This window comes from Salvelinus alpinus, chromosome 5 (assembly GCF_045679555.1).
Source record: "Salvelinus alpinus chromosome 5, SLU_Salpinus.1, whole genome shotgun sequence".
NCBI lineage: Eukaryota > Metazoa > Chordata > Actinopteri > Salmoniformes > Salmonidae > Salvelinus > Salvelinus alpinus.
Window position 1 is genome coordinate 21,203,016 of NC_092090.1, and position 18,675 is coordinate 21,221,690.

The following is an 18,675-nucleotide window of genomic DNA, read 5'->3' on the forward strand; positions in this document are numbered from 1 at the left end:
ATACCTTAGCAGAGGAGAAAGAAGTAGGCTGGCCTTTTAAGTGAGTGAGTTAAACTGTTTTGTGTACACAAAGACATTATTTGCCAACACTTTAAAAATCAACAGGATGAGGATACTCAAATAACAAATCATTTTGTTGGTTGGTTGTGAAGATACCCTAAAAACACACTACTTCGATACAGCTACGACCAGAAGTGACTTTTTTTGTAGCAGGTTAGGAGAATTTACGCAGCAGGTAATTAGAATCAACATAGCAGGTTAGGATAATTAGATTAAGGTTAGGAAAAGGGTTAGCGAAAATGCTCTCATATCATAACCTGCAACGAAAAGTAACTTCTGGTCATAGTTGTTTCAAAGTGGTGTGTTTTTTGGGAGTCCCATTGGTTGTGGTTGGAATAAAGTCAATTATTTACATTTATAATATCCTATAATATCCTAATATATATTATATTTTGCGCAGGTGTACTATCGGTGTGATCAAGGCGTCACTGTCTAGTCGGAACTAAAAGTGTCTGATCAAACGAAGGGAGAACTATTTTCGATAGAACCGGAAACATGGTGTATGTCAATAAATAACATGGCGGCGCCCGTATGTATAAATACCTTAACGTTATAGCTGACATTAATCAAGCTAAATATTGGACAATATTCATTAACGCTAAAGGTAAGCGTGTCACACGAATAAATCTTAATTCTAGAGGGGCCCTCGTGTAATTTGTTGAGCTTGTCTTGACGAATAAACTAGCCATATTGGAGTCGAGCATTGCTAGCTGTGGAACAATGTGGAACAATGTCAAGGCAAAAGTAATGGGTCTGAAAATACTCCATGGCTTTTGCAATTATTGCACCCAGAGGCATGCATCTGTTGGCGTGTGGGTCAAAAGAACGCCGGAGAAACATAGACGTTGTGGACAAGTCCCTGGCAAGACCCGCCTATTTGCCACTAGGAACTACTTATCAACAGAACCACCTTGGAGGGTCCTTTTCTTTGGGACAGATGATTTTGCTGTAGAATCCCTCAAGCTGCTCTCTGCGTCTAGGTATGACACCCACAACAATTTACATGCCAGTGAGCAAAGAGGAGAGAGTCTTTGCAGTGAGTAACTTTAACCTGGTCCAATATCTGTTTGTGCTGTCTCATAAGAGTTGGAGCAACAGTCCGAACAGATCTGGTACCAGGCTAGAGTAACTTCTCGTCGCCTAATGGCAGTTGTTTGCTGTCATTATTTGTCGCAGGGACTCCAATGACCGAGTTGTGGAATCACTTGAGGTTGTCACACTATCCAATGACGTCCCTGTGAAGAAGTTTGCTGATCAAAGCAAACTGCCCGTTCATATCTGGCCTCTCGGGGATCTTCAAGGGCGGTTCGATGTCGGGGTGGTGGTGTCGTTTGGCTGCTTGCTTCGGGAAGGACTTATCAACCAGTTTCCATGGTGAGTAACTTCTCTGAAAGTGACTCATGCAATACAAGTGTAACATTATAGCTTCCGTCCCTGTGTGCCCCGAGCTTGGTGCAAACCAGGGACCATCACACAACACTCTGACTCGCCCCCAAAACAAGCATTGTCATTACCACTGACCCAGAATGTACTTGTAGATCTCAGGGCGGGCGACATCACTTGCTCCATGGTAGCTACTATGTTCCATATCAGCTACACAAGCAGCAGACTCACCAAGAAGTGTCAATCTTATGAACACCTCCCAGGAGTCAAACCCTGACTGTCCAATCCTGACTGTGTCCAACCCTGACTGTGTCCAATCTGTTTGATTGTGAGAGTTGCAGCATGTGTGTCTGTTGCCTCTATTCCAGTGGGATCCTGAATGTCCACCCCAGCCTTCTCCCCAGATGGCGCGGCCCCGCCCCAGTGTTCCACACCATCCTACACGGAGACACTATCACCGGGGTCAGCGTCATGCAGATACGACCAAAGAGGTAGTCTAACGTGACCCAGATCTACTTTCTGTCCCCTTTCCTCTCTCCCTTTCCTCATGGTGCTGAGGGAGGAAGGGTAAGTCATGAAAGGGACCAGACATCTGCCAGTAACATGGACCTACTATTGACAAGCAAAAGAGAGGGATGACATTAGCAGATGGTTGTTTGTTCAAGTGCATATTTAGGGATGGTTTCCCAACCTAATCCTGGACTGAAAAGCCCTTTTAATGGTGATTTTCCCCATTGAGCATGTGTTATAGTCCTGTACAGGACAGCTTTATCTGGGTCCAGGAAACTGGACCATAGTCTCCAGAGGCCACCAGATTGCAATAGGCCTATATATAATAGTGTACTCTACTACTGTATTCAGTCAAAGCGCATACTGCTATTCCTCAAGTCAAAGATCATTAAACCTTTGCACCTCAGTGTCTCTGATCTGTGTTACAGTAAACCTCATTGTGTCTGTGTTACAGTAAACCTCAGTGTGTCTGTTACAGTAAACCTGTGTCTCTGTGTTACAGTAAACCTCGGTGTGTCTCTGTGTTACAGTAAACCTCGGTGTGTCTCTGTGTTACAGTAAACCTCGGTGTGTCTCTGTGTTACAGTAAACCTCGGTGTGTCTCTGTGTTACAGTAAACCTCGGTGTGTCTCTGTGTTACAGTAAACCTCGGTGTGTGTCTGTGTTACAGTAAACCTCGGTGTGTCCCTGTTACAGGTTTGATGTGGGTCCCATTCTTCACCAGGAGATCTACCAGGTCCCAGACAACTTCACAGCTGACCAGCTAGGAGCTACTCTGGCCACCAAGGGAGCCCAGCTGGTGAGTGCACTGTATAGTTATAGCACCCTATTCCCATCCAGTGCACTACGTGGCTCGAGTATTATGTGACTCTGTTGGTCAAATGTAGCGCACTACATGGGGAATTTGGTGTGATTTGAGCTCACTCATTTGGGACGTACATCCACAGAGCTCAATCCATTTGAAGAGGCTTGTCAGAAACCAGTCATGGTTAATGTAAGCCCTCTTATATGGGACCTTTATTATTTTGCTTGAACAGTTGATTGACACATTAAGGACCCTTCCAGAGAGAATCACAAACCGAAGGGAGCAAGCTCAAGACGGTGCCACTTTAGGTAAGAACATTTATTTACTCAACCAGACATTTGATGTTAGTAGTAATTACAATTTGAATGATAAACAATCAGCAAGAATTGCAACTTACAGGAGGGTGAAAGATGCGTGTACTTTCTAAGCACCCATTCATGCCTCAGCTTAGAGTTGACTCTTCTCAACAGCCCCTAAAATCAGCACATCGATGAGCTGGATCGTATGGGAGGAGCAGACCTGTGTCCAGATCGACCGCCTGTTTCGTGCCATCGCATCCCGGGTAATAAGACAGACCAGTCATGTTCAGTTGGCACGAAACTAGAAAACGTAAAACTAAAATGAGCAGTCTTATTGGGCGATTTCAGGCCGTTCCTCACCTGTTTCAAGATGATTTTCTAATTTTGTGCATACTGAACATGACCTTGATTTACTGTGACCGGTCTTTAAACACACATTGTCCAGGAGTGTTCAAATAATGCCCTCTTCTCTCTCATTAGATCCCATTGAGAACAATTTGGATGGGCAAGACCATAAAGCTGCTGGAGTTTTCTGGCAAATGCAACATTTCACTATCAGGTAATTTCCTCTTTTAATCAGGACTCTTCATTGTTTCCAACACTGCTTGGTGGTAGATGGTGGTTGACTCAGTCAGCTAGTTCAATCAGCATGCGGTAAGTAGCTGTGTGGATCGGCAGCAGTAGTGCTTGAGTCCACACGCTGCGAAGACAATCAATGTCTGGTAACATCCGTTTAGGTTGAGAAAGGTTGTGATTGTTTTAATGACAGGTCGAGGGAGGAGACCTGTGCCAGGATCTATGAGTTATCAGAAAGAATCCAACACCTTGGCTGTCTGTTGTAAGGTGCGTGAGCCAGGCTTTTCATCCTTGACACTTTCCATGGTTTACTATTATATCAAAACACTTCCATTTTTGTCTTATTGAAATATGTCTAATATTTTATAATAAATAATTCACTTCCTGATGTATCATGGCATAATACAAATAACTTGATGGATCCCATAGAAAAATGATGACAAGCATTTTTGTGTGTTCGGTGGTCAAGGATGGCTGGGTGGGATTCAAGGCGGTGATGCTGAAGAAGAGACTGTCGGCAGCAGACTTCTACAACGGATATCTCCATCAGAGCTTCCAGAACAGATCTGGCCCTCCCAAGCAGGAGTGTCTGTTCCACAGTAACAGAGACAGATCTGAATTGCATTCAGCTGGAGAGAAGAACTCATTGACACAGCTACACGCTGTGCACTAAAACACCATGATGTGGTAATTAAACACAAAACAACAACCTACTTTAATGTTATTTGATTAGATACATTTCCTGTAAAACATGAAGGATCTATACTATGTCTGTTTTAAGACAACATATTTAAGAGTACAGACAAGAGTAGTGTTCAGCAGGGAACACCGTGGCAAAATATTTTGAAACAAACTAAAAATGAGCATTTCTTATTGTTCAAGTCCAGGTAGTACCCTCTGTTTCAAAAACATTTTCTCTTGTTTAACGCCTACTGGAAACTATTTCCTGATAGCCTATGGAACACATGAATGTAATAATAGTAAAATCATGGAGAGGCTGTTGTGTGAGTAGTTTGTTGTCGAATGCAAAACCCTCAAACCCGTTAGACTACCAAAATAACTTGTATTTACATAAATAAACATTTACAAGTTTCTGTTGCCTTTGTAATTTGCTCTGACATTATATATTACCATATTATGCATTGGACTTTGTAGTAATGTAGAGATGGTGGGGTCTGTTTTAGAGATGTACTCTTCCCAGGGGACTAAATGGTGCCGTTCCAGGCCGACTACATTGCAGTCGCGCTGCACAAATTAACCAATGATCGAATGCCACGTCATCTACATTGGGCTCAGATATTAGATTGCAATACCACATTGATACGGCTACTGACATGTTTGAGTTTAAACCTTTATAATAGTAACAGTTTGACCTTTATCCAGGTGTTATGAGATTTGGTGTGAAACTGCTTCCCTCATCCGCTGGGATGCAGCAATTGTGTTTGTCACAGCATGCTGGTCTCGGGGGACATTGTCTGTTAACTGGGAGGCTTTACAAGAGGCACGTACCACTATGGAAGAGAGAAAGAAAGTTCAGAATTGTAGCATTTCACTGACTAAGTTTTAAACAAAACGTTGAAGGAAATGTATTTATTCACTTAACTTGATAAAGCGGGTGTGAATTAGACCAGTGTTGTTCAACCCCCTCGAGGAGGACTACATGTTTATTTTGGCCCTGTTGATTCAACTAGTTAAGTGCTTGGCAGGCTAGTTAGTGAGTGATAAGGATGTATCAGTGAAGTGGTAGAACAACATGTCTGGTGGTCAGGAGAGGGTTGGGAGACACTGACACTGCATGTTTCCTTTTAGTCATAAAGCTGCCGTTAGCGAGTGTGAATGTGTTTAGGGTGTCATCATACCTCCTCTGTCATCCCTGCTGTCTTCCTACCCTCTGTGTTAAAAGGAGGCTTCAGGTAACCTTTGAAGTGCTGCTTCACCATGTCATGGAAAGTAGATAAGCAATCCTAAAAAGAGCATCAGGAAAGCTGAATATTAGCTACCAAAATGTATTATACTTTTGGATGTAATTTTAGACGAGGCACAGCTGCAGCAACTATGGTGGATGTTACCAGGCCAGTGATTTACTACATTTACCTTAAACCCAATTGTAATGTGGCAGTGATTTTATTTGAAACATTTCTTCAACAATGTGCATTATAAAGAGGCAACTATTTATATACTGTTCAGTCTACTAAACTGAAGTTAAATAATGGCCTCCTTATAGCCATACCCGTTCTTCCTGTGAACAGATGTAGGTGAACCAGCGGAGCCCGGCGGCCACGTGAGTGATCTCATCCCGGTAGATAACCTCCAGCACCTCCACAGAGCTGCAGTCCCCCTGGGCAGCGAAGCGGGAGAGGGTCTGGGGGTGCACATCCAGGCCCCTTGCAGGAGGAGAGAGGGAGTTAGGTAGATGTACTTTCCACGAGCCCAGTCGGATAGAAAAGCAAAGAATTTCACCAAGTTTTTGTTTTAGCCACCCTGTGGTTATTTGTGGCCAAGGAGGAGTGACATTTCTCACTAATATCCAAACCTTTCAGATAATGTAAACCCCGTGGGTCTATTAGAAGATGTGTCAAGGTAATAGGGACCATAATGTTTCCACTGCACTGATAACACATTCTGTTGGTGCTGTAATTCAGGTGAATGCTGTACCTGGCTTCATGTACCATATGCACAATGGCTAGCCTCGCCAGAAGGTCGTGGGACGTATCCGTTGCTGACTGCCACAGTCCTGTGGAGATGAGCGGAGGAAGCTACACTTACGCTGGCTGCACTGAAAATGTCACGTATTTTTTCAGAAAACCAACTGTGATGATATTAATAGTTAGGCCAGGATTCAATACAATCTGCATTATAGCACGCTTGATACTTAAAAGATAATTTCCGATTGAGCCGACATATGCAGTGTTTACTGTGAATTCGATCTCCACGAACACGGGGAACATTGCCTTTCCAAAGACGCATTGTCTACAGAAGAGATCGGATTGAACCCCGGCCTTAGTCTGGAGAAGCCAGCGAACCACCCACCATTATGAACAGGTAACGCGCCAAAGAAGCTGTCGAGTTCTGTGATCCTCGTCTCTAGTAAGTGGTAATGCTGTTGGAACAGTAGAAATTCATTGTATTCCCAGGGTAACAGTCCATCCACTACTCACAACTGATACAGTACTACCACTTTTTATCCTCCTTGAGGAACACTGTCTGGCAGTATTATACAAATATAAACATACTAAATATACTTGGACTACCAATATCTGAAGTACAGACGTTTGAACAACAGACATACATAACAATAATGTGGATTATTCCACTTTTTTGTTTCAGCTTGTTTAAAAAAAAAGAATCTGAAACTTCAGAAAGTGAACTATACTTAAAACAACACGTAACAGACCACATTAATTAAATATATGTTAGGACACTGACCTTGGCCTCGTCTCCGGCCACTTTGACAAAGTCGCTGAAGAACTGGCGGGGCATGGGCTCTCCAGTGTCCAGTCTGACCGATGAGAAGCGAGCGATGACGTCCCAGGACAGGTCTATAGCCCACTGCTCTATGTTAGCCAGGGAGTGGAGGAGGGCTATCCTGCTAGCCTGGTCAGACACATAGTAAACACACACGCTCATATCAATCATCATTGATGAAGCATGGAATGTTGCAGTTCTATAGCCTCGTCCGTACTGTATATACTAATGGCATGACAACGAATGCTAATACCATGACAACGAATGCTAATGCCACACACATCACACATGCACACACACCATTTACGCTGCTGTATTATATTATTTATACTGCTGACAGTCACTTTTACCCCTGCTTACACATCTAGCTCAACTCCTCCAGTATCCCTGCACATTGAAATGATGGTACTGATCCTCTATAGAGCTTACAATCTAGTTATTTTCCTTCTGTTTTTCCTTCGTATTATTTCTCTTACCTTTTATATTGAATACTGCATTGTTGGGAAAGAGCTTGCAAGTAAGTATGTCACTGTACTGTTTCACACCTGTTGTATCCTGTGCAAGTGACAAATAAACTTTGATTTGACTTCCGAAAAGATGATTTTATTGCGACAGTGGGTAGTTAGCATGCCCATTTTGGTAATCTAGGGGTTGTGGAGTTCAATACTGGCATGGCATATGTTCCCTCCTTTTTCTCAACAGTACCATTACCTGTGTCTATTGTCATTCAGTCATGTTTGGTCTTCTATTTGTTAGGCTACATGATTGATTGTGATTTATTTAAGTATTTACTGGCGCCCAGCCCACATGGGCTTACAAGACACTACTAAACACAGTACCATTTTCCTTGTACTCGAAACAAAATATGATTGTACAAATTATATGTATATACTGTACAATAATCATGGCAAGTACAGCTACCATCTAGCCCCACTACACAAACAGTACAGCTACCATCTAGCCCCACTACACAAACAGTACAACTACCATCTAGCCCCACCACACAAACAGTACAGCTACCATCTAGCCCCACTACACAAACAGTACAGCTACCATCTAGCCCCACTACACAAACAGTACAGCTACCATCTAGCCCCACTACACAAACAGTACAGCTACCATCTAGCCCCACTACACAAACAGTACAGCTACCATCTAGCCCCACTACACAAACAGTACAGCTACCATCTAGCCCCACTACACAAACAGTACAGCTACCATCTAGCCCCACTACACAAACAGTACAGCTACCATCTAGCCCCACCACACAAACAGTACAACTACCATCTAGCCCCACTACACAAACAGTACAGCTACCATCTAGCCCCACTACACAAACAGTACAGCTACCATCTAGCCCCACTACACAAACAGTACAGCTACCATCTAGCCCCGCTACACAAACAGTAAATTACAAACATTACAGCTACCATCTAGCCCCACTACACAAACAGTACAGCTACCATCTAGCCCCACTACACAAACAGTACAGCTACCATCTAGCCCCACCACACAAACAGTACAGCTACCATCTAGCCCCACTACACAAACAGTACAGCTACCATCTAGCCCCACTACACAAACAGTACAGCTACCATCTAGCCCCACTACACAAACAGTACAGCTACCATCTAGCCCCACTACACAAACAGTACAGCTACCATCTAGCCCCACCACACAAACAGTACAGCTACCATCTAGCCCCACTACACAAACAGTACAGCTACCATCTAGCCCCACTACACAAACAGTACAGCTACCATCTAGCCCCACCACACAAACAGTACAGCTACCATCTAGCCCCACTACACAAACAGTACAGCTACCATCTAGCCCCACTACACAAACAGTACAGCTACCATCTAGCCCCACTACACAAATAGTACAGCTACCATCTAGCCCCACTACACAAACAGTACAGCTACCATCTAGCCCCACTACACAAACAGTAAATTACAAACAGTACAGCTACCATCTAGCCCCACTACACAAACAGTACAACTACCATCTAGCCCCACTACACAAACAGTACAGCTACCATCTAGCCCCACTACACAAACAGTACAACTACCATCTAGCCCCACTACACAAACAGTACAGCTACCATCTAGCCCCACTACACAAACAGTACAGCTACCATCTAGCCCCACCACACAAACAGTACAGCTACCATCTAGCCCCACTACACAAACAGTACAGCTACCATCTAGCCCCACTACACAAACAGTACAACTACCATCTAGCCCCACTACACAAACAGTACAGCTACCATCTAGCCCCACTACACAAACAGTAAATTACAAACAGTACAGCTACCATCTAGCCCCACTACACAAACAGTACAGCTACCATCTAGCCCCACTACACAAACAGTAAATTACAAACAGTACAGCTACCATCTAGCCCCACTACACAAACAGTACAGCTACCATCTAGCCCCACTACACAAACAGTAAATTACAAACAGTACAGCTACCATCTAGCCCCACTACACAAACAGTACAGCTACCATCTAGCCCCACTACACAAACAGTAAATTACAAACAGTACAGCTACCATCTAGCCCCACTACACAAACAGTACAACTACCATCTAGCCCCACTACACAAACAGTACAGCTACCATCTAGCCCCACTACACAAACAGTACAGCTACCATCTAGCCCCACTACACAAACAGTACAACTACCATCTAGCCCCACTACACAAACAGTACAGCTACCATCTAGCCCCACTACACAAACAGTAAATTACAAACAGTACAGCTACCATCTAGCCCCACTACACAAACAGTACAACTACCATCTAGCCCCACTACACAAACAGTACAGCTACCATCTAGCCCCACTACACAAACAGTACAGCTACCATCTAGCCCCACTACACAAAGAGTACAGCTACCATCTAGCCACACTACACAAACAGTACAGCTACCATCTAGCCCCACTACACAAACAGTACAGCTACCATCTAGCCCCACCACACAAACAGTACAGCTACCATCTAGCCCCACTACACAAACAGTACAGCTACCATCTAGCCCCACTACACACAGTACACTACACAAACAGTACAGCTACCATCTAGCCCCACTACACAAACAGTACAGCTACCATCTAGCCCCACTACACAAACAGTACAACTACCATCTAGCCCCACCACACAAACAGTACAGCTACCATCTAGCCCCACTACACAAACAGTACTGCTACCATCTAGCCACACTACACAAACAGTACAGCTACCATCTAGCCCCACTACACAAACAGTACACTACACAAATAGTACAGCTACCATCTAGCCCCACTACACAAACAGTACAGCTACCATCTAGCCCCACCACACAAACAGTACAGCTACCATCTAGCCCCACTACACAAACAGTACAGCTACCATCTAGCCCCACTACACAAACAGTACAACTACCATCTAGCCCCACTACACAAACAGTACAGCTACCATCTAGCCCCACCACACAAACAGTACAGCTACCATCTAGCCCCACTACACAAACAGTACAGCTACCATCTAGCCCCACTACACAAACAGTACACTACACAAACAGTACAGCTACCATCTAGCCCCATTACACAAACAGTACAGCTACCATCTAGCCCCACTACACAAACAGTACAGCTACCATCTAGCCCCACTACACAAACAGTACAGCTACCATCTAGCCCCACTACACAAACAGTACAGCTACCATCTAGCCCCACTACACAAACAGTACACAAACAGTACTGCTACCATCTAGCCCCACTACACAAACAGTACAACTACCATCTAGCCCCACTACACAAACAGTACAGCTACCATCTAGCCCCACTACACAAACAGTACAGCTACCATCTAGCCCCACTACACAAACAGTACAGCTACCATCTAGCCCCACTACACAAACAGTACAGCTACCATCTAGCCCCACTACACAAACAGTACAACTACCATCTAGCCCCACTACACAAACAGTACAGCTACCATCTAGCCCCACCACACAAACAGTACAGCTACCATCTAGCCCCACTACACAAACAGTACAGCTACCATCTAGCCCCACTACACAAACAGTACACTACACAAACAGTACAGCTACCATCTAGCCCCATTACACAAACAGTACAGCTACCATCTAGCCCCACTACACAAACAGTACAGCTACCATCTAGCCCCACTACACAAACAGTACAGCTACCATCTAGCCCCACTACACAAACAGTACAGCTACCATCTAGCCCCACTACACAAACAGTACACAAACAGTACTGCTACCATCTAGCCCCACTACACAAACAGTACAACTACCATCTAGCCCCACTACACAAACAGTACAGCTACCATCTAGCCCCACTACACAAACAGTACAGCTACCATCTAGCCCCACTACACAAACAGTACAGCTACCATCTAGCCCCACTACACAAACAGTACAGCTACCATCTAGCCCCACTACACAAACAGTACAGCTACCATCTAGCCCCACTACACAAACAGTACAGCTACCATCTAGCCCCACCACACAAACAGTACAGCTACCATCTAGCCCCACTACACAAACAGTACAGCTACCATCTAGCCCCACTACACAAACAGTACACTACACAAACAGTACAGCTACCATCTAGCCCCATTACACAAACAGTACAGCTACCATCTAGCCCCACTACACAAACAGTACAGCTACCATCTAGCCACACTACACAAACAGTACAGCTACCATCTAGCCCCACTACACAAACAGTACAGCTACCATCTAGCCCCACTACACAAACAGTACAGCTACCATCTAGCCCCACCACACAAACAGTACAGCTACCATCTAGCCCCACTACACAAACAGTACAGCTACCATCTAGCCCCACTACACAAACAGTACACTACACAAACAGTACAGCTACCATCTAGCCCCATTACACAAACAGTACAGCTACCATCTAGCCCCACTACACAAACAGTACAGCTACCATCTAGCCCCACTACACAAACAGTACAGCTACCATCTAGCCCCACTACAAAAACAGTACAGCTACCATCTAGCCCCACCACACAAACAGTACACAAACAGTACTGCTACCATCTAGCCCCACTACACAAACAGTACAACTACCATCTAGCCCCACTACACAAACAGTACAGCTACCATCTAGCCCCACTACACAAACAGTACAGCTACCATCTAGCCCCACTACACAAACAGTACAGCTACCATCTAGCCCCACTACACAAACAGTACAGCTACCATCTAGCCCCACTACACAAACAGTACAGCTACCATCTAGCCCCACTACACAAACAGTACACAAACAGTACTGCTACCATCTAGCCCCACTACACAAACAGTACAACTACCATCTAGCCCCACTACACAAACAGTACAGCTACCATCTAGCCACACTACACAAACAGTACTGCTACCATCTAGCCCCACTACACAAACAGTACAGCTACCATCTAGCCCCACCACACAAACAGTACAGCTACCATCTAGCCCCACCACACAAACAGTACAGCTACCATCTAGCCCCACCACACAAACAGTACAGCTACCATCTAGCCCCACTACACAAACAGTACTGCTACCATCTAGCCCCACTACACAAACAGTACAGCTACCATCTAGCCCCACTACACAAACAGTACAGCTACCATCTAGCCCCACCACACAAACAGTACAGCTACCATCTAGCCCCACTACACAAACAGTACAGCTACCATCTAGCCCCACTACACAAACAGTACAGCTACCATCTAGCCCCACTACACAAACAGTACAGCTACCATCTAGCCCCACTACACAAACAGTACAACTACCATCTAGCCCCACTACACAAACAGTACAGCTACCATCTAGCCCCACTACACAAACAGTACAGCTACCATCTAGCCCCACTACACAAACAGTACAGCTACCATCTAGCCCCACTACACAAACAGTACAGCTACCATCTAGCCCCACTACACAAACAGTACAGCTACCATCTAGCCCCACTACACAAACAGTACAACTACCATCTAGCCCCACTACACAAACAGTACAGCTACCATCTAGCCCCACTACACAAACAGTACAGCTACCATCTAGCCCCACTACACAAACAGTACAACTACCATCTAGCCACACTACACAAATAGTACAGCTACCATCTAGCCACACTACACAAACAGTACAGCTACCATCTAGCCCCACTACACAAACACTACACAAACAGTACAGCTACACAAAGAGTACATTTCTCCTTCTCCAGGCAGTGTAAACAAACTGAGCAATCTCAAACACTCTGCCTGAAACAAAATTCAAGTCCCTGCTTGTCCCGTAACCAGAATATTTCAGGGTTAGCACCAAACATTTTCACAGAAAATAACATGTCTCAGATCGTCATACAAAGGGCTATAAAACACTAAATGGATTTCGTTTTTGATTTCCCAACACAGTAGGCAAATGATCTCCTCTTCAGGCACTGTGTTAAATCTCCCCTTCTCTAAGCCAGAGGGAGAGGGCCGGATGGGAGTTGAGCACACACTGACCTTATGCTTTTTGTTAGGTTCAGGAGGACTTATGGTTCAGGCATATAGTTCTCTTTGATGACAGTATGTTCTAAGTTTTTAGGTTTAAACCATATATCAGCTGCCCATTTTTCCTTGTGGATCAGAAAAAGCTTGTCCTTGATTTGGTTAACACCACATGGTAATTTGTTCCTGAATATATACTGCAAATCAGTTTCACAAAAAATAGGTAATTATCTAGGTCCCAGTCAAACCTTTTTTTTGTGATTCTGTGTTCTGGCATATTCATCAGTCTGATCCATAGACGTACCATGTCACCTTTTTAACTAACTTCGCAACCCATATCTCCACCGATGGCCAGGTTTCGAGTCAGTTTATGCACACCAAGAAAGCAGCGGATTGCTCTGTTTTGAACATTGTTACAATTAGTATGTACTTTGGATCCCCATACCCCAGCAGCATAGTCATCACTGGACACACACAGGATTGATACAGTTGAGAATAAGCACAGTAACCAAGGTCCTTTTCATTTCGTCTAAATCATTAACATATAGAGTAAATAAAGTGGGTGAGAGTACGTCTCCCTGCTATACACAGTAAGGGGTTGGGAACCAGGTCATTAACCTGAACACAGGCAACTGGAGCCAGATAAAGAGGTTTGATAACATCAGAGAATCTTCCATCAATTCCCATTTTAATTAGTGGTTAAATCCATATGAATTCGTTCACTTTTTGACAGCTTCCCTTTTGATTTAAACACAACTTTCCATACATGTTTGCTCATGGAAGAAGTGGTCAGAAAGTTACTTTTTGGACCTGAATGCAAAACATTCAGGAGATAAGATGTGCTCAAAGTTGACCCATTTTGCAAACCCCACCATACCATGAGACATCCATGTCATCATCACTGGAAAAGATAAACGGTTGAGTTTGATATAATTCAAAAGCTTACAACAAATAGGGTTGTCAAACTAAATGTTAAAAAAAATATATAAAAACAATTACCTTTAATGTCAATTATGTAAAAACGCATAAACTCCGATTTTTTTCATATTCGCATATGTTGTAGCTTATACCCTACTTTACATCATCTGAGGGAATTTGTGTTGTGTCCGCGGTTGAGACACAACATGCTCCTGAATAAAGGGTGTTGTCAAAAAGTGATTGAATTGAAATGGATTTACCCCAGTCTAAAAGCAATTAGGTCTCTATTTACCTAATCGAAAGCCTTCATAAAATCAATAAAACAGGCAAAAGTTGGTTCTTGAATTCTAGCCCGGACCACTGTAGAGACAGTATAGATCTGGTCTATACATGCTCTGGCTTTCCTAAAGCCATTCTGTTCATCAGCAAGCTGACCAGACAGTTCTAGATAGTGAGAAGAGAGAGCCTGTTATTTAGGATGCAGGACTACAATTTACATACAGTGCTAATGAGAATAATCCCTCTATAGTTCAATGGGATTTTAGGCTCGGTTTTGGGGATTTCAGAGATTCCAAACTTGTTAGTTCATGCTGTCAACCTGTCTGGTCTGAGTGATTAGAGGGTGTTCTTAACACTGACCTGTGTGCCACCTTTGCCACGCTTGATTTTGCCCGGCTGCAGTACGGTCAGGTTCTCCTTCCTGCTTGGCTGGACAGGTGGTGTAGCCTGACCCACCTCTGTTATCTCCCCACTGTTCCACCTCTCCTGGACCTCCAGCGTCATGGCTACCTACAGTGATTGGATCAAAGTCAGTGAGCCAGTGAGATATGCAGGGTTGAACAAATCATCAACGTTACACTATAGTCAAATACAAGCATCGCAGGTGCAGCGAAATAACATCTGCAAATCTGTGTATGCCACCAAAAACTATTTTTGTATGTTTTGCCATGGAAAGTCCAGGGAGTCTCTGCCTGTTTCAGACATGTTTTTCCTTCATTTGGTGCCTAATGAACACAAACCAACACTCCATTCCCTCCCAGTTTAACACTTCATGTGGTGGTTAGTGTGAATGGGGCTTGCCTTCTCTTTGGGGTCCGGTGTGCAGAGGATCTTTGTAGCCCAGAAGCACAGTGTGTCCTCAGAGGGTGATGGCTCAACATCATCTACTGACAACTTGCCTGAGACAAAAAGAGATCTCTTATTAATGTACTTAACATCATTCAAAGCTTTGCCAGAACAAAATATCTTAGCTACTAGCCTGTGTTCTTGCCTGCTCATCATCAAGCCAACAAGTTTGGCATGAACATTCCATAAGGAGATGGCAAAGAGTGCAGAAACAGACTGTCACCCAGGCTACACTACTTTCCTTTATGTAGTTGTCAAACAAAACTTTGATTGGTGTACATTGTTCATTAGGTATACTATCGCCTTACCATTAGATGTGTCTGTCTCTGGGATGGGACTTAGACATAGCTCATTCTGTGTGTTGATATAAATCATGTCTTGGACAACTCTGACCTCATACACCTGGTTCTGTAGACAGAAAAACAAACTTTCATTTTAGTCTCATGGTATTATTGATTAATAAGCTGTTATTCAATGACCAAATTCTAATAACACATACAGTACATTGCCTAGTGAATGTCTTCACACCTCTTGCAAAGTTGTCACATGTAGATGCCTTATGTAAATATAAAAAGGGATTCAATTAGATTGTTTTATCCGCTTGTGATCTACACAGCCGACTACACATTCTCAAAGTGAAAGAAGAATTCAAGACGTCTTGATTGTCTCAGGGGTGTGAGTACTTTCTCTAAGCAACTCCAAATGCCTGTCTCTCGCCCCCAAGCACACGCGTATGAAGCCGATGGTGGTAATACATATCAACCTTCCCTTTATCACACTGTTTCAGGAAACCTATATTTAGAATACTTCGAATAAATAGGCTCTGTTGGAGACAATCTCTCTCTACCTGTAGTCCCATGGAAGAGGCACCTGTCTCCAGGCAGAAGTCAAAGTGATGCCAGGGACAGACCAGCACCCTCTTCCCATCTCCCAGGTCCTCAATGTCACCGAGGTCAAGAGGGCCTCCTGCGCCAAGATGGTGGTTGTAATGATGAAAGACATCATAGTATGGTGAACATGATCATTTCTTTCTTATAGCATACTCTCATCCTTCTGGTTTATCCTATAGCCACATTGGCACATAGTTGTTTATGAATTAATCATCATAACAGCAAGCTACCATAGCATAGTGCTGAGTGATTAATTGCATGCCATCAATTAGGCTAACTTATACCTTCATGGGGACAGGATGAATCCATAGCCCAGAATCTGTCATCTTCTGTGTGAACCAGGACAATGTGTTCACCATCCTCAGAGTACAGCCTTGGGGAAACGTAGAGAAGTCATGCACCAAGTTAGACCATCTTTTCAGAATAGGCAAGGGCAGCTAATGTGTATAAATCATATACATTGGGGGGATCAACAGTTAGCTAGCTAGCTGCTGCTATTCTAGCTAATTGGACTGCTTACTTTGTGCATGGTGAATCAAAATCACACTTCTTTCCTACACATTGCCAGTTTCCGTCTCTGACAATTTCTCTTAATGCAGCGACTAAATCTTCCTCGAAGTGATCCATTTAAAATATACGATGCAGAAATTAGTAGTAAGAGTAATGTTGTGCATAACTAGCTTGCTACTGCTGCCGTCCCTGCCGATGTGTGGCACAATTGTTTTCTTCTGAACTACAAAATCAAATTGTTTCAACCGGATGTTGGTACTCCACGAATTCTGCCCGACATAAAACCACTAAGGTAGAACAAGAACCTAAAACATAACCGAGACAAACCTTTGACAGGCTATGCAAAAAGATAACACTTGAGACAAAGAATGAATGCATAGAAATGTATTTGTTGATTAGACGAGATTTAGAATTACAATTAACAGTCATTTTCTCATTTTGATATGGTTGATTACATTAAATATATATATATATATATTTTAACGAAATTACAATGAGAACAATTAACCTCAAGGCCAGCAGATGACGATGCAGCCAGCTATACACTTGTATCCCCCATGGTCAGGTTTGTACATAAAACATTCTCCATTCACGCTGCAAGGGTGTCAATTTCCTCGTTAACTTGATTTATTGGCGATAATGCCGCAGGGAAAAAAACTGAAAGTATGTGTACTTTATGAAACCCAATTTTAAAACACCGTGCTAGGGTGGCTAATGCGTGTTCACTCATGTTGGAAACTCTGAAATGTTTTACTTGCTAACCTAGGCGGAAGAATCGGATACTGAGTTTCCCACTTCAGTTTGTACCAGAATCAACCAATAGGAAGCTTTACGCAAATAACTTTAGTTCATTTTAAGTCACAGGTCCCGAGTTTCCGACATGACATGAACGCAGCATAATACCTAGGAACGTTAGTCCCAGATGTGCATATCGCCTTTAGCCATTTAGGCTGCAGCAGTCTGTTGTTTAACCGCTGGCTGAAAAAGGGGATGCAGTGTCAGGAAGTAGCATTATATATATATATATTGTAATGACCCTGAGTTTTTGTGGCACAGTCGATAGCGCGCCGGATCTCGGGCTAGAAGGTCGAGGGTTCGAGACCTGCTCCTTGCTGTTTCATTACAATATTTAAAAACTCTAACTTTCTCACCATTAAATCAAATTAAGGAGGAACTCGACGCCCTTTCAGCCTGAATGTAGAATGTTTTATGTACGAACCGGCCACAGGTTTATAGCCAGCTGCAAACAATGCCTTTGGACATTAAAGAAGAAAACTTTTTTTTTTAACATGAAACAACTCAATATCGCCATCTGCCGGCCATTGGGCTAGAAAACAATATGATTGATATGATCTACTGTACGACATTGTATCTCAAAATTGCCAGGAGGAACATACAGACTGCAGGCATTCAAGTCAGTGAATGTTTGAAACTGAAGTGAATTGTAAGTACATCTACATAGTGACCTACAGTACCAGTAAAAAGTTTGGACACACCTACTCATTCAAGGGGTTTTCTATAGAATCATGTAGTAACCAAAAAGGTGTTAAACAAATCAAAATATATTTTAGATTTTTCAAAGTAGCCACCCTTTGCCTTTATGACTGCTTTGCACAATATTGGCA

The 18,675-nt window shown here is 43.4% G+C and overlaps 2 protein-coding genes across 3 annotated transcripts; one reads left to right on the top strand and one right to left on the bottom strand.

Moving 5' to 3' along the window:
• The first annotated feature begins 541 nt into the window (after positions 1 to 541).
• mtfmt (mitochondrial methionyl-tRNA formyltransferase) lies at positions 542 to 4,727 on the top strand. Of its 2 annotated transcripts, XM_071400900.1 has the most exons (9): positions 542 to 1,040; positions 1,237 to 1,434; positions 1,812 to 1,934; positions 2,650 to 2,752; positions 2,991 to 3,066; positions 3,229 to 3,320; positions 3,538 to 3,616; positions 3,827 to 3,900; positions 4,103 to 4,727. In XM_071400900.1, exons 1-9 carry the CDS (start codon positions 781 to 783, stop codon positions 4,304 to 4,306), a joined length of 1,209 nt encoding a protein of 402 aa, XP_071257001.1. In that variant the 5' UTR covers positions 542 to 780; the 3' UTR covers positions 4,307 to 4,727. The 2 variants fall into 2 exon arrangements, with proteins under 2 accessions (XP_071257001.1, XP_071257002.1); XM_071400901.1 differs by lacking the exon at positions 1,812 to 1,934 and having other exon boundaries at positions 606 to 1,040.
• LOC139575693 (uncharacterized) lies at positions 3,059 to 17,325 on the bottom strand. The gene is made up of 12 exons (XM_071400899.1): positions 17,061 to 17,325; positions 16,825 to 16,913; positions 16,498 to 16,616; positions 15,959 to 16,058; positions 15,606 to 15,703; positions 15,165 to 15,314; positions 7,060 to 7,227; positions 6,664 to 6,733; positions 6,289 to 6,367; positions 5,864 to 6,017; positions 5,493 to 5,597; positions 3,059 to 5,144 (listed from the first exon to the last, which is right to left on the bottom strand). The coding sequence occupies exons 1-12, from the start codon at positions 17,165 to 17,167 to the stop codon at positions 5,112 to 5,114; spliced, it is 1,272 nt and encodes a 423-aa protein (XP_071257000.1). The 5' UTR covers positions 17,168 to 17,325; the 3' UTR covers positions 3,059 to 5,111.
• Positions 17,326 to 18,675: the final 1,350 nt, after the last annotated feature.